This window comes from Argentina silus (genome assembly GCF_951799395.1).
Source record: "Argentina silus genome assembly, chromosome: X".
NCBI classification, from domain to species: Eukaryota; Metazoa; Chordata; class Actinopteri; order Argentiniformes; family Argentinidae; genus Argentina; species Argentina silus.
The window spans coordinates 20,593,465-20,617,730 of NC_139653.1; the positions used below are offsets into that span (position 1 = coordinate 20,593,465).

A 24,266-nucleotide genomic window follows, 5' to 3' on the forward strand; every position below is an offset into this window, starting at 1 on the left:
CCCAGGCTGCTGGTCTGACACTGCTACTCCCAGACTTCACAAGTAGCATCATTTTGAGCATTCAGTATAGAAGCAGTGAATCCAAGCCTACCTCTGGTTGATTATCCTCCATGCAGAACAAAAACTCCTCCAATTTCTGCAACAAAAGAAAACATTTGTAAACCCCATGAATTATTGAAAATGCAATTATGCATTCTGTGTACTGTATGTATGCTACATCATCATAATGAGTGGAGGGCATTTATTTATCATCAAAATTGACGAGAGGAAAATTAATTAACTGGCTCAGCTGTATGTTCCTTAGTTTGCATTCAAAATGTGTTGGGCATTCTATGCTAAACTAGGAAGTAATTACCTTATAGAGCCTAACATATTATTGTTTAAGGGAAGCACAAAAATGATTCTAAAAAAAACAACAGCATAATTATCACATTTCTAATTAATTCTTGATTAAAAAGAATGCAGTCATTAAAGGGGAACAACCGCAAATGTAGGAAATGTGTCTGTGCCTTAACCCCTCTGACTCAGTGGACTGTCTGTCAACGTGCACACCTCTCTCACTCAGGGAGAGCAGAGCTAGGGCGAAAACAAGACCAACGTCACAGGGTTACACCGCCCCTCACTCACGGCAGCGTTAGAATAGAACTTTGTAGAATACAGCAAAATCCCTGAAAAAAAATAACGTTCTGTCACAGCGAACAGACCATGATCGGGAAGCCAAATTGATTCTGAGATATGGCATATATGCATTTTATGACATAATATTGGGTAGCAGGTGAAGGCACATTCCCATATTCCTGTTAAGGCACATTTCCCACATTTGCAGTTGTTCCCCTTTAATGATCTTTCCTGTAAGCAGTGACAGGGAATTTCAATCTCATACAATAGTAAGATCAAGCAGGCAGTGCCAAGTTCAGTTGTGGGTTGTTATGTTTGAGGTCTGACAATAACCGATTTGCTTCTACTTTGTAAAATTCCATCTTATCCACAAGGAAAAATAGGAGAAAGTAATTTCACATCCCTGCTCTGGTCTCTTAACGCATACTAGAGTATCTAAATGTTTGCCTAGTTAAGAACATTTGAGTGGAGATGTGGTGCACTGAGATCAGACAGGAGAGAGAGGTGGCTCTGTCTCACCTTCATTAGCCTAGGGACGGGTTAGGAGGAGAGGCCAGGCTTCACGAAAAAAAGGAAAAGCAGAGAGACAGAAAAAGAAGACAGATTCATGCAGATCATAGAGCAGAGCAGGCAAAAGCAACAGGTTAGTAGTGAAGGTTTGTCTAAATAGTAACTTGGGAAGCATGGCACAGACCAGCACAAGAATAGTTATTGGGAGAAGTGGAAGAGAAGGTGATAGAGGGGGATTCGAATGACAATGTTTCTGGCTTCCCATAGCCCAGTGAGGCACCTGGCCTTTGGAGGATATGAGTCGGAACATTCTTCCCCTAGGACAGTCATTCCATCCTCACCAACATTCTGTAAAACTAATAAGGCTCTTGAATATCACAGCGAATCATGAAGACAACCTAATCATGGCCACTTTTGAACAAAATCATGATGTAGATCTAAATGGGACTACAGGAAACTAGGGGGTGTAGATGTTGATGCAAAATTGCAAAATTTTGCTCCCTCCTTGCAGCCATTAGTATACAAACCAAATTCTATCCTCGCTCAACATGGCCAAAAACAAAATACAATCCCACAAAAACATATTTGGCAAGCACACTAACACTTCAGGCTTTCAATGTAAGAAGTCTTGGCTTGTTTCCCATTTCTGGCAGGCCTGTCAGACTCTCCCCATGGGTGGAGGAGTATCTGTATGGAGGAAAGACTGGACCGGGGTCAGACCCTGAGGATGTGGACCCTGGGTGACTATGGGAGAGACATGCCTAGAGCACGCACACACATGTATGCACGGACACACACACACACAAACACACACACACACACACACACACACACACACACTCACACACACGTGCGTGCGCATACACATCATCATACTGAATGCTTTACAGAGAGTGGGATCTCCGGCTCTGAGATACATTTCCCTTTCTCTCTATCTCTCCAGTACTGGAAGAGCTCCAGGCAAACAGAGACAGGGTATGTCTAGCTGCACTGGCTGATTTCACCTTGAATTTTCCTCCTCCTCCTTTTCAAAAAATGCAACTGAGAATGAGATTTGTTTCTTGGAGGTGTGGTTTGATGTACCAGCCAAAGCCCAACCTTCAAAATTGCTCAGGGTAAATTGGGATGTCACAATTCACCACCAATCACACTCTGATTTTTCAGCTAGAATTGATGCGTATGACCACTACCAACGCCACATACACCGTTTTCAACAGGAAAATCATTAGTTCATCTTTAACAGATCAGTACCAGTCAATCATCATCAATCAGCCAATCATCACCAGTACATTCTGCTGCTGACTCCACTACTGTGGACTGGAGATGATAGTGTGCTTATGGGACTGACTGATGCGTTGCATGGCTCTTTAAGATCAGGTTTTCATTATGTTAAGAAAACAATTATCCCTGTTCACAAGCTCTCCTTATTTGAACTTCCTGGTTAGATATGGGATGTACATTTTTTAAATATATATGTATGAATAAATAAAATGCCTCTATGGATTTAGCAACAACAACAACAACATCAACAACAGCATTACAAATGTGGCAAAGCCCCTTCTTTGCAATTGTATTGTTTCACCGGCAGGCAGCAAACATCCAATCTGTCCAACATATTCCAGTATGCATGCCTGAGCATTTCCTAAATAAAACACTCTGTGTTGTTAAAGTGTAATTCAAAACCTCTTGCTGCCTTACCTTGGCAAATTCTGAGTTCTGCAGGTTTGCCTCAGGGCACCATCGTCCCCCTAGAGCTGTGAGCATAGCACAGTCTGCCTCCTCTTTGGTGCATTGCTGGGCATGGGGATGTACCACTGTGGTGGAGAGGTCTTCAACGTCTGGCCCACTACAGCTGGGGGTGCGTAGCTGGAGGCCACGCAGGAGGAGGTGACAGGCCTCCAGGTCTGCCTCCCAAACCCGCTCCAGTGCCGGGCAGCCACAGCTACAGAGAGAGAGAGAGACAGAGAGAGAGAGAGCGACACACATCAACACACTCCAGCTGTAGTGATGGGGTGGCGAAAGATGCCGTCATACACAATGTTGTGGTTTTTGGCCACCATAGAGTAGCTACAAAGAGGCATCTTATCTGATCACTTCACAAAAAGAAAAAGGAACAAAAGAAGACATGTACAGTAAAAGTTATTTAAGCAATAACACATGAGAGGCCATGTGTTATGACATTTTTATCATGGCTGTGACGTGGTCAAAAGGTAGCTACAGTAGCTGGCTGGCTATGAGCTGGATTAAAAGTTTTTTGTTTTTTTGTTTTTTTTACATCATTTGTACAGCTCATGTAGCTGGTTTGATAGCTAGCTAGACAACTAACTAACTACATTTTCATGTAGTAGTAGTGTGCGTTGCTAGGTAATGATGTAAACGATGGCACTTTTTAATGTTGTCTAATACATCATAAACTGCATAGGCTCTAACAATGCAAAACAATCCAAACCACCCGTTGTATAAAGTTCCATAATCTACACAAAAGAAAGGAGTCTTTACATTTTTTTTTTACATTTAAGTCATTTAGCAGACACTTTTATCCCAAAATAATAATAATAATAATTTGTCTCAAATGAATAAAGTATACATCAGTCATCATAAGTAAAACTTTAGATAAGAACAAGTGCTATTGGCAGTCACAGTGCTAGAGAAAGGGACAACAAGTTGTTAGATTAAAAATAAATAAATAAATAAGTTCAGGTACTGTACAATGTCAAGGGTGTTAGAGGTCTGAGAAGGAGGAGCCCAGGTGTAGACTAAAGAGAAGGGTCTGACTAGTAGTGAATAGTGACTCTGACGACTTGTCAGTGGAGGGATGCTCACTACGTCCTCGTTGAGATGGCGGTGCCAAGCGGCCAGCAGAGGTGGAAGAACGGAGTGATCAGGCAGGGGTTTGGGGACTGACCATCTTTTGCAGATTGGGAGGGGCTGTTCCCTTTACCACCCTGTAGACAAGCACCAAGGTCTTGAATCTGATGCTGCTACTGGGAGCCAGTGAAGGGTGCAGAGGAGGGGGGTGACATGGGGGAATTTGGGGAGACTGAACATCCAACAGCCTGCAGCATTCTGGATGAGCTGAAAAGGTCTGATGGCTGAGCCGGGTAGCACGGTCAGAAGTGAGTTGCGGGAGTCTAAACCGGAGTGTGCCGGACCAGGAGTTGCGCTGCTTCTCTTGTGAGGAATGGACATATCCTTTGAATACCCAGCCTACCCTTCAAAGATTGCACTTCTTTTATATTCTAAGAAAAGGAACGGGACAAGGCCCACTGAGGACAAGGCCCACCGGAGAAGCTGTTGTGGTTTGTTTACTCTCTGAATTGCTATTATTCATCCTCCACTCTCCCTCACTCTAGCCCTCTGACCTCACAGATGCAGGCCCAGACTCGGCCAAAGGAAGAGCCCAATTCCAGCGTCTGCGGATGACTGATTATGTTCTCAAAACAAGAAGCTCAGCGATGCTTCAGAACTCAGAGCCCATCAGAACTGTCTGACTTATGCTGTTACTAGTGATGGGGAGTTGACCCCAAAATAGTTGACTTTCGAGTCTTTGGAGTTTCAAAAGTCAATTTTGAGAGGGAGAAAAAAATCGTGTCTCCAAATTTCACTGCTAAACATATGTCTAAGACAACAAAAATGGTATATAATGTCTAGAGAATGGCAATCTTCTCCCAATGCATTGCTTGCTCAGTCAAATCGTTTTAAACCCTTTAATGCCAAATGTTGCATATAGGCAACAATGTCTTTAAACACCTGGTAAAATGTTTGTACGCAATCAATTCACAAAAGGATGGTACTGTCTGATAGCCAATTGATGTAATTACACCAGTATACATTTTCTCTGAAAAATGTAAACACAGAAATTTTGCTCCTCTGAAAGTGTCTTGTATGTGGTCAAAGGGGTGACTTTCTGAAATTCAATGGATGCAAAATGCTCATAAGATGTCCAGATCTGGGTATCTAAGGGTTAAGCACATATGCACACATCCTGACATTGCTAAGTTTACTTCCTGCACTACAACGAATACTATGCAACAATAGAAAGAAGATATTTGTGTAATTTCATTATTCTAAAGTAGTTGTACCCACCCCACATATACAGTATTGTCTACTTATCCCTCTATCTCTCTGTCTGTGTCTACCGTTCTCCCTCCCTCTGCCCTGAAAGGAGATATATTGTGACAAGCACTCCATGTTCAAGAGTGATTCAGGGAAAGTCAGCAGAACCACCCATACAGTACACTGACAAAAACAAAACACATACGCATTAATATTCTCTCTCTCTTTCTCTCTCTCTCTCTCTCTCTCTCTCTCTCTCTCTCTCTCTCTCTCTCTCTCTCTATATATATATATATAGAAGTCGCCATCTTCCTTTGACAATGAATGACCACTGGTCGTTTTGTAGTGTCGCCCCATGTGTGGACACAGCTTGATGTGCAGATTGTGTGCAGCCAACAGTTTAATTAACCAGTTAAACATTAATATAAGACGCTCTATGATAACATTCAAACGTTAGCTCTCATGTATAAAATTAATACCTTTCATACACGCGACAGCTAGGCAGTGCGAAATAGCGAAGATAAGGCACGAGACGGAAATATAGGGTCCTACAATAAATGTTTCATGAGACAGGAGTCAGTATATCAGGTTGTAGCAGCATTGGGATGGGAATGGAAAAATAGCCTACTATCCAGAACAGGAGAACATCATTTCCCTTTCCATGACATCCATGACTGAATGGTTAACAGACTTCATGGCTATTGTGTGATAGACAGGTAGGGCTATGCATTTCAAGTTTGGTCTGTTATTTAATACAATATTGTTTTACTTTGCAGGCTCTGAGAAGGCTACCACCCTCTGCATTCAGAGAATGTGTGCCTCTAAATCAGTCACCACCATTAATTTGGCACACAGACAATGGCAAAATTGGGATGCCCATCCCCCTGCCTCAAACCCATTCAACACTCAACACTGCTGCTTTTCAAATTTGCCAAAGTGGGAAGGCACCCAATGTTATTTCTCTATCCTAGAGTGGAGAGGGCCACACACACACCCTCACTGCCAGAGACATCAATCAGAGCCAGCCGAGTTGCTTTGTGAATGTGCTAGGAGCATATCCACACACTACACAGTACACACCACACACACACACACACACACACACACACACACACACACACACACAGACACATACACTACACACACACACAGCCTAATTTTTGACCTGCCAGAAAATAATAATACCCACAGTAACAGCTTAAATGTACAAAGACAGGGTAACAGCAATATCAAGAGCTGAAAGAATAATGCAAAGCATAACGAGAAAACAAAGTCAGAAAACAATACAGTCCACATGTCTAATTCTCCATATGCAAGTGAGGAAGCCTTGCTGAAGCCAGGCTGTGTGAACCTCTGGCCTTGGGTTAATTGGTGGCAGCCTCCTGCCCTGCCATCTGACAGTGCCAGGATCATGTGGGCGTGCTGACGTGCTGCTGTCCTGATGGCTCAGTAATGAGAGGCGGAGGTGGGCAGATTCAGTCCTTTCTCCTGTCTCTCTGTGGGACTGAGCACTGTCAGGGCTGCTCTCTCTCTCTTTCTCTCTCTCTCCCTCCCTCTCAGACTTCTCTGATACAAGGACATACAGGGAATCCAGACAAGGGCTGGGGTGGGGGTGGGTGGGGGGGGGAGACTAGTAGGAGTTATCAGACAGCAACAGAGGTCCTTGGCCATTCCCCACTCACCTGAGTCCCAGTGCCTCTGCTATAGCATGTGTCTAAAAAAGGCAACTGCATAAAAAGCTTCAGTACACCAATGCATTATAATGTTTCACCTTTACCATCTCACAGCATCTCAGATGTTATTTTCAGAGGGTTATTTTCTCAGGTTTACCTAAGGTGACGTGGATGGCAGACAAAGGGAGGCATGTGAGAAGGTTTGGTGACTGGGGAGCTTTTTTTCTGCCTAGCAAAGGCTGTGCAGAATGACATGGCCTCAGGTCCCTCATGAGGCAAATATTTTTTATAAAGCAATGAATGAACCAATAACAAGGAGAATATCAGCCCTATGAGAGACTTTTGATCATTTGGAATGTTAGTGACATTCCAGAGAGGGCTTTATAAAATAACACAAACAAACCAGAACAATGATAACTGGTGAGAAAGAAAAAGATTTGCCCCAAGCATCTATATGACGTATTTTCATAGCTCATGCTAATCCAAGTCACATATTATATTTCCAGCAGTACATTTCAGAATGTGTATAACCCTGTTTGAGTCTATAGAAAGGCAGAGTTTTTTTAACAGCATCCGTTTCCAAAGAGACCAGACATTTTATAAGAACAGAATCTCAACTGTTCCCCCTTTCCGTATAACTCTCACATGACACTACATCCATGGTACATTAGGGCTCTTGAGTTATATTTGACTTCATTTGTTTATTTAGTCCTGCTGTCCCAATCAAAGAGGACAGTGTTGAGCAGGGAGAGGAAGTCTCTTGTGATTGACAGTGGATGAGCCACAGTGGATGAGTGACAGCAGATTTGTGTTTGTGTGTTTGTGTGTGTGTGTGTGTGTGTGTGTGTGTCTGTGTGTGTGTGTGTTTGTGTGTGTGTTTGACAATATGCAAGTGGCCTGTTGCCCATTCAATCAGACCAAATATAATACAGAGCCAAGCTCGAATTGGCTGGAATATGGCCAGCTCTGGATTTCGTGAGGTGAGCTGGAATGTTTACATTTTTACTTGTGTTACTATTATTTTACTATTTATTTTTTTGACATTTAACAGACGCTTTTTATCCAAAGCGACAAAAAGTACATTTGTCTAAAGTAAGTGAATCATCTATACATCAGTCATCGTAAGCACAAATCTATGCTAGGACAAGGTGCCATTGGCAGTCACAATGCTAGAAGAAGGAAGGATTAGTTTATACTTTTTTTATTATTAACAGTAGAGGAACTGTACAGATGGGTAGTGGGGTGTCTATTGTCAATAGTGATTGTCTATTGTAACTGGCTATCTTTATTTATAATTATTATATAATCAATTAACACAGGGGGGTGCAGTAAGGAAATGGAGGAACAGTGTGTGCCAGGTTTTGCAGAGATGCACACACACACACCCTGAGTATGGAGAGGGATCTCTTGGATAAATATTGGGTGTGCCGCCGAAACTGGAGGCTTACTGCTCCCCCACCATGAGACTTGATTCTAGATAGGTGACCCACCTACTCCCAGATTGGCGTGTTACATGCCGCCCTGCTCCAAACATATTTGGATCAGTGGCAGGGGATGACAGGCATAAAATGTGTTTTCTGGGCCTGCCATGTGTTCAGCCTGCTCTCACTCTCCCACTTGGTAGTGGTAAAAGTTTAAAGATGGTTTGGACATGGATACATAGATAGATAGATGTGCTGGGTAGTAGTCAAGAAAGTGAGATAGTTTTATTATGGTAGTGGATAAAGTTACAGATGGTTTGGTGGGTTAGTTGGATGGATGGATGGATGGATGGATGAATTGATAGATGAAAGAGAGGAAGGATAGATGAGAGAGCAGAGGATAAATAACATTAAGAGCTTAATCAGTATGGGTTATACTGTGTAAAGCAGGTGTGACTGATGACAGGGAGAAAGGATGATGGCTGAATAGTTGAAATACAGTGACAGTAGGATGGACAGATGGATAAAAGATGGCCAGAGGATAGGATAGCCAGATAGAGAGAAGGTTGGAATATAAAGATAGATAGATAGATAGATAGATAGATAGACAGACAGACAGACAGACAGACAGACAGACAGACAGACAGACAGACAGACAGACAGACAGACAGACAGACAGACAGACAGTAGGCCAGAGTTTAGAATTTGGCCACCGGTGTGACAATGTCGTAGGAGTACCGCGACGGCGTGAGTTTTATTTCAGGTCATTCACCTCCGCAAAACAACCACCAGGAGACATCGTTGAGGATGATGGATATGTTTATAAACCTTAATTTAGAACAAATCATGCCTTCATGGACACTTCATAAAATGATGTCAGACATGGAATATGTGTGTCCACGAAATTGAATAGAATCAGTGGCTCCGGCCATGGGAGACATTCCAAACATGAACACTTATCAAATACAGAGTGGTAGGCCCACTGTGCTCAAATATATTTAAATAGAATTACTGGGGGAAGGTGAGCAAATTGTCGCGTATTTGGCATTCATAATCGTTTCCCATTAACAAAAAAAAAAACATGACAATTTATCGAGCCACTGGAGAGATATAATTCGTAAGGTCCCACTCCTCCCCTAGGACAGTAAAGTTATACATCAAACGAATTCCGTTCATAGAAAATTGACATGCAAACATTGATTTTACTGTAGCCTTTAATGTTACATATTTCAGAGAACTGCGGCCACACACCCCCTTCCGACATGCCAGGTTGTTATCATTAAAAATCATTACAAAATTTGGTGACTGTACTATATGAATTGTCCGAAAGACTGACTGCGTAAACTTCCAGCTGATTTAGCCTCATTTGTCATTGATAAGATATCAGCTTCCCAATAAAGTGTGCATGGATTTGGCAGAGTCTATTGTGACACTTAATGATAACAACCTATATCGGACAGCAGACAGATTACATCAGTCCACATTTGCTGACAAATTTGCTCACCTTCCCCCACTCATAGCAACTTGCACTCTGGTAGTCTAGATATCACACTGGTTAGGCTACTCCTAAAGCATATATGTGATCACTTTCTGTAGTGGTGCGCATTGACATAGGCTCCTGCTTGATTGTGGTGCAGTGTTGGATGAGCTGGGATTGATATACTGACAAATATATGCAACACTTTCATGATCATGAGCTGTTTATCGGGACCGGACAGGTGCACTCGGGTGAATCAGCTGTAGGCCTTGTGTCATTTACCAGAAACCCGATCCTTTCATGCTTTTCACTCACACAAACCACTATGTTATTCTCCCATCAACCAGAATGTGATCAAGAACATCAGTGTTGAATAAAAATATAATAACAGCACAAACCAGCATTGGCCATTGTTCACAAATTGGTGGGGGAAGGTGATGTATTTTCCACTCTTCATCTCTACAATTCATGAGAAGCTATATTAAACTTGATTTTGACAATCTACCTGATAAGGCATTCCACGATGCTAACCAGATTTGAGTTTTTGGAGTTACAAAAACCTTAATAGTTTAATAGATATCAGAGAGCTTTTATCAAGGTTGATAATTTGGACTTTTTGGCACATTTTACAGTTGGATTGGTGTGAATAGCTTGAAAAGTGTAAGTGTAATGATGGCCCAAAAATTCCATCTTTTGGTTCCATAGACCTCCATGTTAAAATGTGCACTTTCAAGTTTGAATAGTTCAAAAAGTATAATGAGTTGCAAAAAGTTAAATACAAGCAACGTGAGTTAGATGTATCTGCATGTTTTAATTTGGATTGGTGTGAATGGCTTAAAAGTTGTAGGAGTAGTAGCATGCGGAAGAATTTGAATTATAACTACAAAAACAAGTTCCAGAAGAAACTTTGTGGGCTTGCAGTCTTATTTTGGTAGTGGGAAAAGTCTAAGGATGGTTTACCTGTGGACGATAGATAGATTAGCTGGGTAGTTGAAAGAAGGTTGGAAGATAGATAGATAGATCGATAGATAGATAGATAGATAGATAGATAGATAGATAGATAGATAGATAGATAGTAAAACATAATATCAACTGAATATCAGCTGAATATCTGAACTTGATGAAGCAAGCCCACTAATAATAATAAGAATAAATAATAGAAAGAATAATAGTTGGATTTGCTGAAGCAAGCCCACTAATAAGTATGAGCAAAAATATCTGAACTTGATGAAGCAAGCCCACTAATAAGTACTGTATGATGGATGGTGTTTGTTGGTGTGTGGATGTACTTTAAGCAGCTTCATTCACATACAATCACATTTTCTATGGAAATGAACAGGGACAGGTAACCATAATCAGGAAGGAATCATGTAAGAATAGTTTGGTACAGAAGTATGGTGCCCAATCAAGGTCCTTAGTCTTATTGTATCTGGAGCAACCTTACAGTAGTGTATGCATGCTTTGTGGAGTTAATATATCAACGTTTTGGTATGTATTCATCCTGGTAGACAGAAGGGCATGAGGCATACGAACAAGAGCAGTGTACATCTCTGGACAACAGGAGCCAGTGCTTCTGATTTACACTAATCACAACAGAGCGCAACATTTCTACTGGTGATAACAATACTGACAACATACTGATAAAAACAAATCCACTTTCCTCAGAGCAGTTTAGTTCTGTCTGTGGACAAAGAGTGGTTTAATATCTGTCTATGTCACAGAGGTAAGCTAGTCTGATTTCCATAAGGAAACATAAACAGACATTTGTTGCAGACAGTTGAGTCAGCCCCTCCTCACCCTCTGCTCTAACATTCATCTATTCAGCAAATCTCTATCCCATTTTGAAAATGTCACTCTTGGGTCCATCACGACAAAACAGGGACTGCCTTCACTGATTTAGAGGAGTGAAACAAAAATAGAAAGAGAAAAGATATGCAGTGCTTGAACTGGTTTACATGATCATGTAAAGGAGGATGGAAAGAGATCAAATGAAGCAATGTAGATATAGCGATGTGGAGGTATACTACTGTGAAAGAGACAGATGAGAGAGAGAAAGCAAGGAAAGGAGAGGTATAGGAAGAGGAAGAAGGGAGAGAATAATTGAAAGAGTGAGAGACAGAGCAAGAGGTGAGTGAGAGAGAGAGAGAGTGAATGGGGCTTAAGAGACAAAGAGGTGAGAGGGGAATCAGAGAGAAAAGGAGGAGAGAATAACTGGGAGGAGAGAGGGCGAAGAAAGAGCTAGACAACACTCTTACCTGTGCAGTCTATCCTCCAGGAGCTCAATGTACTTTACAGCATTGTCTTTCAGACTCCGTTCTGTGTGTGGAGAAACACAGAGCACAGAGAGTTAGTTACACTTTTTCTAAACAGTCTATTCAGTTTCCTAGCAACAAATCACTGCTCCAAATGCATTGTATCTAAATGCATAGTACTATCAACTATTTAAACCAGGAGTGCCCAACCAGTCGATCGCGGTCTACTGGTAGACCGCGGACTGGTCCCAAGTCGATCGCGAGGGGTGTAGGAAAAAAAAAAAAAAAGTTTAAAGTTTAAACCAACCAAGTCATTAGACCTTATCCATATGAGGGGATTGTATTGAAAGGCAATCATTACCATTTATGTTAGCATTGTGCAGAACTGTTGAAGCACAGCTGTTATTCTCTAGAGATAGATGGGGAAAGAGGGTAGAAGATATGTTTTCATTCTCTTAATAGGGATGAAATTAGAATAAGCCCAGGGGTGAGAGGAGAATGGTATCATGGCAGAGGCCTTTCTGCGAAGCCAGATTCACTGGCTTGTTCTCCCTCCTCCTCCTCCTCCTCCAAACCCTGTATCATATTCCTCTATAAACCAGCGTGCTCTGCCTAAGGACTTAGACAGTGTGTGTGATTCCTTAGGATGCAGAGGAGGAGAAATTGAGGGGTGTTAATAAGCTCATGTATGAAACATGAGATCAGGGCCGGGCAGACACACAATATCACACACACACACACACACACACACACAGCTGTTTTAGGAATCCTAATAATACAGTAGCAGTGCGACATCTTCATACCATTGTAATCAAACCCTAATTAGTCAAATACACACATGCTGTATAAATGTAGCAATGAACAACATAGTGCAACATGACCATCTCTCTCTGTATCAATCACACACACACAGAAAAAGAACAAACTAATTGGGTTTCCTGATTGCTGATTGAAATGGGAACCACACAGGGCTTTTTTAATCAAATTTTCATGATTGTCTCCTGTGTGGTTATCAGAGGGCATTGGCTCTCTAGAAGATTCCAGAATGAGTCCAATGTACATGTGTAACTCTATTTCATGTCCCATTTCTCTTGCTCTAATTTCTCATATCATTTTCTCTGTATCAGTCAAACCAGAGTCATTTCTCCTATGTCCAGGAACAGTATTGCTTAGCATCAATTGTGTGTGTGTGTGTGTGTGTGTGTGTGTGTGTGTGTGTGTGTGTGTGCGTGTGCGTGTGCGTGTGCGTGTGCGTGTGCGTCTGCGTCTGCGTCTGCGTCTGCGTCTGCGTCTGTGTTTGCCTGTGGGATTGATATCATATGCTGTATCTGGTATACAGTATGTGGACCATCTCCCTTATCACCTCTCTAATTGCTATGCTAGACAGCACCCCCCTTGACAGGGTCCATTTCCTGAACCTCTATCTATACTGAGGGCTGGCTGTGTTAAACTGTGAGCAGCAACAAGTCCACTGAATAATACATGGCTGTATTGTGCTGTGCCGCCGGTGGCACGTACAGATGCAAGATGACAGTGAAGTCTCAATGTTGAGTTTTCCTTCTCCTTCACTGGTGTTTGTCAAATCAAACGTCCAAATTCGAGGGGGATTCAAAGAAATAAGGACAGCTTAATGCATGCATGCATATTAATACCATTCAAATTAGAGATAAAATAGGCTGATGCTGGGCATTATGAATCTCAAAATCACTTCTACCAATTGTTGAGTAGATTCAATCTTAGCACGTCTTACCACAAACAGAGGAGGATCTGACACTTAACCACAGAGGGCTTCATCCTTGCTAACAAGAAAAGACAAAGAGCAGTAAGACACAGCAGGCCAACTCCTGCACCAGGAGAAACCATAGATTTGGTGAAATTACTACATCCTGTTAGACTGTGGGGTGCTGCTGCCATTGGCAGGCCATGTGAATAAAATCTGCATTGAATATGCTCATGAAGAAGACAAGCACTCAACATACAATGATAGAGTGAATGGAGCAGGCATAAAGAAAGGCATAAATCATGATGATGAGGCTGTTACAGTATAATGAGAGTGTATACGATACGGTGCATCGGCTTGCTCGTGCATTTACAGTATTTATGCAAGTTTCTAATTGAAAGTGAATAATGCAGTGATTCATTCATTGACTTGTAACAATAAAAGCCCAGACATCTGTGAGGCCCCGCGTCATCAAACAAATTAGTGGCAACTCCATATGCAAATGCAGCACCACGGATGTTCATGTTATGAAATGGTAGCATGATAGAAGGGAGAAGAGAAATGGCCTGTTTTTGTAATAGAATTGTAGGTACTGGTTGTGATTAATGTCTTTAAGCCTGCGCTTGGGTGTTTCAGCAGAATAGCAACACAGCCAACAAAGACACATAGTCAGCATATGCACAAGCACTTATATTGTAACAATGTACAGCAACATGATTACATGATACTGTATGTCGTTGGGGCTTGACCCCCAAAAGCAACACACCTGCCAGCAGGGACAAGAGCTAGATGGATGTCTGAGCAGGAAACTGACTAAGACTTATTAACATATGGTCTACAGCTCTGGGCTCACAAAGCATGGCAAAATACAAAGATGTCAGCTAACACAGCATAGCATAATGCACAGGTGTACAATTTTAGGTTACTGCTGTTTTTAGATTCTTCAACTTGTTACTCAAGGATTCTTTCTGATGAGCCTTAAAATACTTTTTGGGTTCCATTTATATGTTGGAGATTATTCTCACCACATGTTTTTAAAAAGGAGGTTTTTGCTTTGCAAAGGCTGCATTTGAAAATCTCCTGATGATTGAATCTTCGTTGACAGTAAGAGACAAGGCGGAGAGCGCTCACCAAAAGGCCCCGTCTTTAAAGCTCTCCACAAAACCTCTCTTACCATCACCTGCTCACATTCTCTGCTCCATTTACCTCTCATCTGATTATAGACTCTGAATCCTTTAGAAAAATCCAGCTACCACAAGGCAGATACATCCTCTCATTCAAGCTAAGAACCCTGTCTCCACAGAGAAATACATTTTACTTAATGAAGCACTCTGGTTGTAGACCCGCTCCTGTTGTTAAGGTGTATTAGTAAGACTGGTCTGTAGTCTGCATTAATACATCAATATGCTTACCAGGACTGATGGGGGGCTAAAAAAACAGCATACAAATGCAATTGTACAAATCTAAAACAAGCCATACTTATCTTATCTGAAAGAATTTCACCAATGCAGGAGAACACTGTAGGCGCTAATTTCATGAAACTCTACTTGCAATATTAGGTTCAGTAAACACTGCTTTACTTCTGCACTAAGGTAATCTACAAGGAAACACCAGATGTAAGGATACCACATAAAGGAATGTTAGAATATACCAAACCACAAGACAATGAAACCTGCCATGACCTCAGACACAAAGGGAAAACACCCTCACAAATCCATTTAACCATTTAACTAGTCTCAATTACTCAACCATTAGGTCCTCCATCATACCCTTACTAAAAGTGCCCTGAAACAGAGAGCCTCATGAATAAACCATCTACCTTATCATATAGGTTTCAGTCACAGGCAATTGCATTTGTTTGATTATATAAATTAAAATTAGATGACAGTGTTTTGATGTGACACTGGAGCTGGCACACGGTGAAGTGAGCCCTGGACGGGCTCCCAAAACCTGCTGAGAGGCAGAGAAGCAACACCTATCCCATCATGCACCATAACACAGAGGTGACATTGGTTGTGACTGGTGCAGAGAAGCAGGAGGGGATGGTGAAGTTCAAGCCAACAAGATGTTCTCCCCACATAAAAATGCCTACAAATATTATTGAAGGACGACAACTCTGTTAGCAATGCTCGCTTGTGCATACATTAATATCATCATTGCCTACAGTATAGAGTCTTTCTTAGATATTCTAAATCAACATGGCATAATAACAAGATCAACCAAAACTCTGGTGAAAACTACGTTTTAGGTAATTTACTCTTTTATTTTATTTATTTGTGTATTTAGTCTCCCTGGAGATCTCATCAGGGGACAGATTATGCTATCAGCATAATATATATGTGGGAGAGGAATTCATCAGCACTCTTGCCAGTGGTAATTTATTGCATAATGGTTTCCAGGCCAACAATCAACCTTCATGGGACACATCAGACCAGGGTGCAAAGACGGACAATGGAAACTACTCCGCTGTAAAGGTTTGTATCCATTCATAACTACAAATTGGTTGTGAGCAAGCTCTGCACACTGCTCTTACAGGCTCTCAACTTTAAAAACCTTGTGTAGTTAGAGCTAAAACTGATGACAAGACAATGAGTATTTACACAAGAGAAGGGCTTGTCTTCTTGTCATAAAAGAACAACAATCATGATGATAATATATTTTAAGTTACGCCTAAAAAAACAATGGCACACCATCTAGGCTTTGAGTAGGGCTATCACTTTCCAGCGTGTGTGTGCCAGCCCCTTATTACTCAAGGGGTTGACACTTTAATAAGAGCCTAGCTCTGTGTCAGCCAGCCATTGTGCCTACCGTATTGTGTTCGCCCACTTTGTGCACTTTAGCATGGCACAGAACCAATAATTAACATACTATCTCTCCCCACACAATGACGTGGGCCCACCTGATTCCAATCCCTTTGTTTGAGGACAGCGTGTGCATGTCATATTAACCACACTGGCGTTCTCCTCCCATTTTGTGGTCCTCTGTGGCTCAGTTGGTAGAGCACGGTGCTAACAACGCTTAGGTTGTGGAATCGATTCCCGCTGGGAAATGTATGCACTCAGTACAATTTAAGTCGCTTTCGATAAAAGTGTCAGCTAAATGGCATATATACTGTGCACTTGTGACAACCAGTAGAGCCAGGCGTGTTTTCACCATGAGGCTCAGTGTGTCTCGACCGCCAAGGTAAGCAATTTTTTCTCTGTCTCTCTTTCTGTCCCTGGTATGGAGTTGTGTACCTCTACAAATTGAGTAGTGACTAAAGCACTCATAGTGCTTTATGCTGCAGAAATAGATACTGAAGAATGGAAATCACAGGGAAATGCATACAGTATCCTGCTGATTTCCTATTTTTCATGAAACAGGTGAGAATATAGAAGAGGCATCAGAATGAGTGATATGGTGCAAGAACATGGACTGAATGAATTGTAGTGGAATGAGTAGACTAACAATAAGCATAAATGCCCATTTGTGTGATATCTATTTGATGCCATACATACCCCAAAAATGAGATAAACCATATTCTACCTTTCCGTAATAATGAAATGGTGCCCCCTAGTGACACTATAAATATAAGGGCACATACCTCGCAAGACAGCAGATTGACATTGATGATGCAGCCACAGGGCACAGGCCTTAATGATCTCAATATTGAGATGTGTTGAGGATATGATTATGAGTAGTGAGCCTTGAGATGGCAAAGCCAGAGCTATATGGACCAGCCTCCCCCACCCCTCACTGCCCACCCTGGGCTTGTCACTTCACTGCCCCCCTCCCCCCTTCTCTCCATCCCCAGCCTCAAAGAGAGAAGTGACCTTTTTTAGAAATCTCCCTGTGAAGGATGGACAGGGGAGAGCAGCACTGCAGCTGGTGCTGTCAAAATCCATTTATCTCTCTGCCAATACCATGGCCATGAGGCCAAACCATCAGAAGCCAATATAAAGTGCCTTTCTTGAGCACCAAACAGATTCCCTCTGGTGGGAGTGTGTGAGCACACAGATGCTGCCAGGAGGGTTATGTGTCCTAGCTCTAAGGTAATTGGACACTTCACACAATCTAAAGCTCATTACTACTGGGCCTCTCTTCCTTCCTCAGGCCTGCCTGCCAATCCTCCTGATGACTCATCTGTAGTTGTGTCCCATTTGACAGGAGACCTCCTCTCCACCATTTAGGAGGAAATTCATCTTTAATTGATGTAGGCTCCGCTGACACAGAATAACATTTTCAAAGCGTGCATCTTCTGCCTGCCTTTTGGTGGTTTTGATTTATGTTTGATATACAGTATCAAAGGGAGGCTTGGGCAAAGACAGTTGCCTTTCAAAATCACAAATTTGACTAATGACTGTTTGTGCATATGTCTATGAATAGAGAGAAACACATCTAGCCAGTGTCCTGCCTAAGAAGTGAAACGAAAAGCTGTGTATGGCTCGGCTCATCCCTATGACCCACTCCTCCACTCACCACGCTGGACCTCTCTCTGCTCCAGCTTCTGCTTCAGCTGCTGCTGCTGCTCCTTCATTCTGTCCAGATCCTGGCTGTTCCCAGAGCTCAGGCTGTGGAGCCTCTTCACCAGCCCCTCCAGACGGTCCCTCTCCACGTACACAGCCCTCATCTCTGCCTTCAGCTCCTTAGCACTGCTGAAGTCATTACCTGCACCGTAAGAACACACAAGACATTACATACAGTTAACCACACCACCCATTCATGGAATGACTTGGCCATTAATAGCTACATACGCTGTGACTAATTTGAAGTAAATTAGGTAAATAAGGGAGTAGCATATTACAGGAAGTGTTGGAGGGTTGAATGGTGTATCGGCACCTGAAATGGCAGCAAGCTTGGCTTCATGGAGCGCCAGAAGCTGTGTCTCAGTCTGGCTGACTTTCCTCCGGAGACTACTACCCAGCCTCTGACTCATGACCACCTAGAAAAGGGAGGGAAAGGCCAACAACATCACTATAGGGATAGAGAAAGGTAAGGTATACAGCTCACCATAGCCAACACAGCCTTTCAAAAAGCTCTTACAGCCAGACAACTCATTTTAAATTCCCCTTGCATTTCCTTTTTGTTCCTCACTTGCATTATATTTTACAAATCCCACACTTTCTTTTGAATACACAGCAGACCCTGAATGCTAATGTGATACCTTGTCTGTAACCTTTACAGAGAGAGTGGCTCGCCTTTCATGTGGTGAGACAGGGAAATGTGAAATCTCCATAAAAGATGCCATTAGAATGTCAGAGGGGATAGAGAGCCCTGGAGGTCAGGGACCTGGGGAGGGGGACTCGCTGAGGGGCTGAAGGCCTCCAATACAGCCGCCTGGCTCTCGCCCACTCCAACTCTGCCCTTTGAACCTATGTGCATTGGAATGTAATCACTTTGAATTACAGCGCAGTGTGATTCCCATGATACAATTCCTCCTTCTGTGGAACTATTTTCTGTCTTCAAAGTGTTGTGGCGCAGGATTTCTGAAGTCTTTCCTTCTGATCTAGACAGTGCTTTCCTTTGTTTTTAAAAGGGTACAAACAAGGGACACTTTCTGTGAGGCACACATTATTATATAGAGTTTTCTTAACACATAGAGTTTGAGATTCCTCAGAAATTAGGACTTTCATTGCCTGCCTCATTCAAACTACAAAACAAGTGTCCTCTGTAAATTGAAAAACAAACTTGGTAAATCAAATCTTTGGGTAGATCTTTGGCATCTGTGTCAACCACTTATTTCAAATGTAGAGATGGAACTACATGACTGTGTATCAAATATAAAATACTGCTTCCTCAAAAGCATACCTTTTGAGACCCAGCCAGACACACCATCGTTCAGCCATCTGATGCTGGGTTTCTGGAGGGCAATGTGACATTGTGGTCCTATCTCTGGCAGCCCCCCCCCCCCCCCCCCCCCGCCCCCCCATCACTACCAGTGACACATTGCTGCTGCTCCTGGCTGTCTCCCACCACACAGATCTGTGTCTGTGGATCAGTTTGAGGAAAACTACCCCCCTGACAAGATCTTTCTGATAACCGACACACATACATGCCAGAGAGGAATACACATGCACAGTCATACACACACAGGAATACCATCACTCACACACACACACGCACACACACACACACACACCATAACACACGCAAACCCAAACATGCAGAGGAACAGTCCCACATAGACACTTATAGAGATACACGCACACACACACACACACACACACACACTTAGGCCACATGAGGGCCTAAGGCTATGGCTGCTAAAGTGGCAATTTTCTGATGCTCACACAGCCCCAGGCTATCTAATATAGTTGCAAAGTCTCGTGGGACAGAGCAGCTCGGGTGAGTTTGAGACACTGAGAATCTCACAGAGAAGTCAAGGTGACATCTCCCATCCCTGCCCCAGACTCCAACCATCCAACCTAGAGAAACTCAGACAGAGTCAAATACAGAGACTGACAATCTACATCATTATCATACTGGCACGCTTACTTAATACTCTGAAGACAACAGTCACAACACATTTCTGTGTTCATTCACTATTCATAGTTATTATGGGCTCATTGGGGGGAAGGGTTGAGTTTCTATGGGACATACATTATACATACTGTATCAGGGTCATAGTAACAGAGCCTTACTTTGGCGGTAGCCTCCTTGATGGACAGACTCAGCACCTGCTCCTCTTCCTGGAGTCTGGAGAGAAAGAGGAAAATGTCAGTGACACCACAATCTAACAATGGTCAATGGTCCTAGACAGCCAGAAGAATGCCATAGAGGTACATGAGAAACTTGAAATCATGTTATAGGCATATGAAGTCGTTTTTTTTCTGGAAAAACAGGAAGCATCATCAACATCAGATCATTTAGCTACAGTATGAGCTTTATCAGAAATACATTTTTAAAAAATGGAGCATGAAATCCTTCACACTCATTCCAACATTTGGCACCTGGGGGCACTACAAGCCTGATGGCTCATATGATCACAACAATTATAATTCTCCAGAGATGGAATTAAAACTAACATGTTTCTTCATTAAGTGTGAGTCACACCAAATATTGAGAATAAATTGCATAGTGTATGGTTAATTGATTATCATGTGAACACTTTAATTACATCCCTATTGAAAGGGTTAGGGTTAGGGGTTTCTTGTTTTCCAAGGCATTCAACCCAATGATCACAATGTAGAAATAGTACTGAATTAAAAGACCTGCACACCAGGGGCAGGCTGTGAGGTATTTCATCTGCTGAGAGGGAACAGGTTTGTCTTCAGCAAAGGAGGGATTGTAAACTATTGCTTTGATCACAGTGAAATAACAAGGAATTTCATTATGATATGAGAGAAGGGTGCCACATATAGGTTGGATGGAGAATCACAGGACAGACTGTGTGTTTTCAATGACCTAACTCATGAAAACTCATTCAGGAGATGCATCTGAATCTCCAATCTCAGTAGAAAAAAACATCTACAATCTCAGAACCCAATTTCAATCAGAGAGGTTTTTTATTGCGTTCCACTCAGGGTAATAATATGTCAGATATCAAATTATCCCACAGATGGTAGGTCACGGCACTGAGATTTCGATAAATACAATTTACATCTAACTAGTGGAAACAGGAAAGGTCTTTCCTTGATGCCCGCTCGGAAACCATTAATTTCAGCCGATGTGATGGCAAGTGTTAATTTGCATCTGTGAAAAATAATACAAATTCAAAACAGGATCAAGCAGGTGAGAGAGAAGGGGATGGGGGGTATAGGGGACGGCGGGAGATGCTAGTTTAATATAACTTCAAACTAACATTCTGCTCATACTATTCTACCTTGCTTGCTTTGCTTCATGTCATTGTAGTGTTTTCCTTTATTCTTTCCCTCACGCTTTTCTGTCTATAAATCAAGTTGTGCCATCAAAGGGTCATGTTTTTCAATGATAAGTGCAGTGTGCAGAGGGATTAACTTTAAATGTCACCATTCGACAGCAAATAACTGGAGCTTGTGTTTAAAGGTTAAGACAACATGTGCCAATGGAGAGAGCATCTCTAAAGATTCTCTGAGATATCCATGATAATGCCCTTACTCATACTGGACCCAACAAATCTAATCCATGAATTGGTTAGGGCAAGTCACTTGATAGAGACCTAAATCCTCCTTCTCATGAACGAGTAGTTGTTATATCAGTCATCCTTAAGTGGCTCTCTGGCAGCCCCCTGTGGTAATTATGTGCACTACATCTTCTAGGTGGAGATGGCAGTGGGGCAGTAGAGATGGCACTCAGCACTGACCTGAGGATGGAGGGTGGGGGTGAGACACAGATCTGGATGCGGTTCTCTGACGTGGTCAGGTCCTCCAGGGCACGGCTCATTTCACGTAGCTGGGCTGGACTGCAGCTACGCAGGGCAGTTCCCTCCACCTCCTCTGTCTCCAGCTGCTCCTCCTCCTGCTGGATCTGCAGCTCCAGGGTTTGGCTGTGCTCCTGCAGCTCCCCCAGTCTGTGCTGCAGCTCCTGCATCTCAACCTGCAGCCCCAGGGCACAGGTCAGAGGTTAGCACTTTCAAACATTTATTCTATTGAATTTATTCTCACTGGACATTTTACTGTATTAAAATTCTACAATGTTCCTGGCTGTAGAATCCTTGGGTGTGAAAAAAAGGGCATGGAATTACCCCTGTCAGCATGCTCCAAATAGCAAACTTAAATAACCATTGCTAACCATTTGTAAGTTATTCATTAAATCTATACTAATTTCAACAATAATGTCGTCAGATCTGTATAGTAGGCAGAGTAATGTATGTAAGGAGAGGCCAGGTTACCTCCACCAGGCGTTTCTCATGGAGCAGACGGTCTCTTCTGTGCAGCTGACCCTGCATGGTGTCAGGCCCCTCCCCTCCATCAGTCTCCAGGCCATCCCTGGTCAGCATCCACCAAATAGAAAGAAACAGTGACTCAATCAATCTCTCCTGACATTTACCATTTCACAATGACCTAGAATCTTTACAACACCTTTCACGCTGTCGCAGGATTGATCATTTCAGAGTTATGCAGTTAGACCATTATAACACTTGATGCATGATAAGGGTTTGAAAAATAACAATGGAAGGCGGCTTAGAACAATTGAATACTGTAAGCCTATGTTTTTCTGTAGGCTACCATTCCATTAGGAAAACAAACACTGCTTCCGCCCCACCTGAATGCCTTCCTGTTACAAGGGCTATTTTGGAGAGCCGCACCTTCCTGTATACTACAACTGGCTGCAGAGTGAGCATGCTCATAACCTCTGCTAGAGTTACCCTTTGAATACAAATGTAATTGCTTTTACCTCGCAAACCCTTAAACTGTCTATTCTTTCAATATCAGCATGTCTAGACTTTCAACACAGCTTCAGTTACAGTAGGCTACACACTCATTAAATTAGCAATATCACATGTGAAGAGGCAGACAGGGGATTAGAGTACACAATGGAGAAAATGACCTCCTGATATGAAGACAGTGCCACTGACCTGTGGTTCCCCTCTGTCCTCTGGAGGGCACTATGTACTGCCTGTCTGAGCCGCTGGAGGAACAGAGACACGCTAGGCTGTCTGGAGGGGAGACCCAGCCTCAGAGAGCCTCTCTCTCTCCGTAGCTCCTCCAACTTCTTCCTAAAGCGTTCAGCTGAAAACCACAAACACACGCACATACACACACCAGTGATGTGCGGTCAAGTTAGGCAGTGCAGGCAATGTATGAAAAAAAACTGTATTGAAAAATAAATGCATATATATTTTATCAATAATCATTCATTCATCTTTTTTTTCTGCATGATAAAATAGATTTCTGAACTAGTACTTCCAAAATGTGTGGAGCTATGGGCATAATGCAAGGTGGCATAAAGGCAGCAGCGCCATCTGCCTTTCTCGCCCTCCAAACTCAATGGAAGGCATTGACCATGTTTGAAAGGATCGATTTCGAGAAGTTTCTGTTTCATTTATGTTGTAGCATTAACTGAAGCTAATAGGGTAACTTTATAACTTTAGTTATACTTAATGAACTACATTCAGTTGGTTTCTTTTTAGAAAACTCTGTAAAGTCTCTGTAAAGGTTATTAAAAAGTTTCTAATGCACAGTCACAAGCTGAGAGCTCAACCTGAGGTCAGGCAGACAACAACCAAAACAAGTCTCACTGACCCACATAATTACTACAGTTAAATAGGTCAAGGTTTGACAGCCACACCAGACGTTCCTATTTATCTAAATCACAAGGCCTAGGATATGGGTCAGGATACAGCCTTCAAATAATTCAAACTTTCTAGTGGGCAGAATTGGATAATCCAGTCAAACAGCTTTGAACTAACTGAATTAGCCCACATATCAACAGCAATAAGAGATAGATATGGGTTCTGATGCAAAGATAGAGTTGACAGACAAAGTAAAAATCTGAGATTAACCTCTGCCATAACATCTGCATTTAAAAGTTACAGGGACTAGCTGGAGGCATCATTGGATATCATGCAGCGCTACGCATGTAAATAGGAAATGAGTGTAAAATGGATGTATGAACTTTCTTGTTTATATGTGGTCCCAT

General features: G+C 42.4%; 1 protein-coding gene across 1 annotated transcript in view; it reads right to left on the reverse strand.

The window, feature by feature from the left end:
* The window catches only part of disc1 (DISC1 scaffold protein), a gene marked incomplete at its 5' end in the record, with an annotated part of 37,568 nt that overhangs the window by 7,229 nt on the left and 6,073 nt on the right, over positions 1–24,266 (reverse strand). Inside the window, 9 exons of the mRNA XM_083694626.1 lie at positions 92–136; positions 2,827–3,070; positions 12,011–12,071; positions 18,186–18,374; positions 18,546–18,648; positions 20,348–20,402; positions 21,988–22,220; positions 22,516–22,612; positions 23,203–23,356. Of these exons, the coding sequence (XP_083550752.1) occupies positions 92–136; positions 2,827–3,070; positions 12,011–12,071; positions 18,186–18,374; positions 18,546–18,648; positions 20,348–20,402; positions 21,988–22,220; positions 22,516–22,612; positions 23,203–23,356 (1,181 nt within the window). The remainder of the gene's footprint in view (positions 1–91; positions 137–2,826; positions 3,071–12,010; positions 12,072–18,185; positions 18,375–18,545; positions 18,649–20,347; positions 20,403–21,987; positions 22,221–22,515; positions 22,613–23,202; positions 23,357–24,266) is intronic.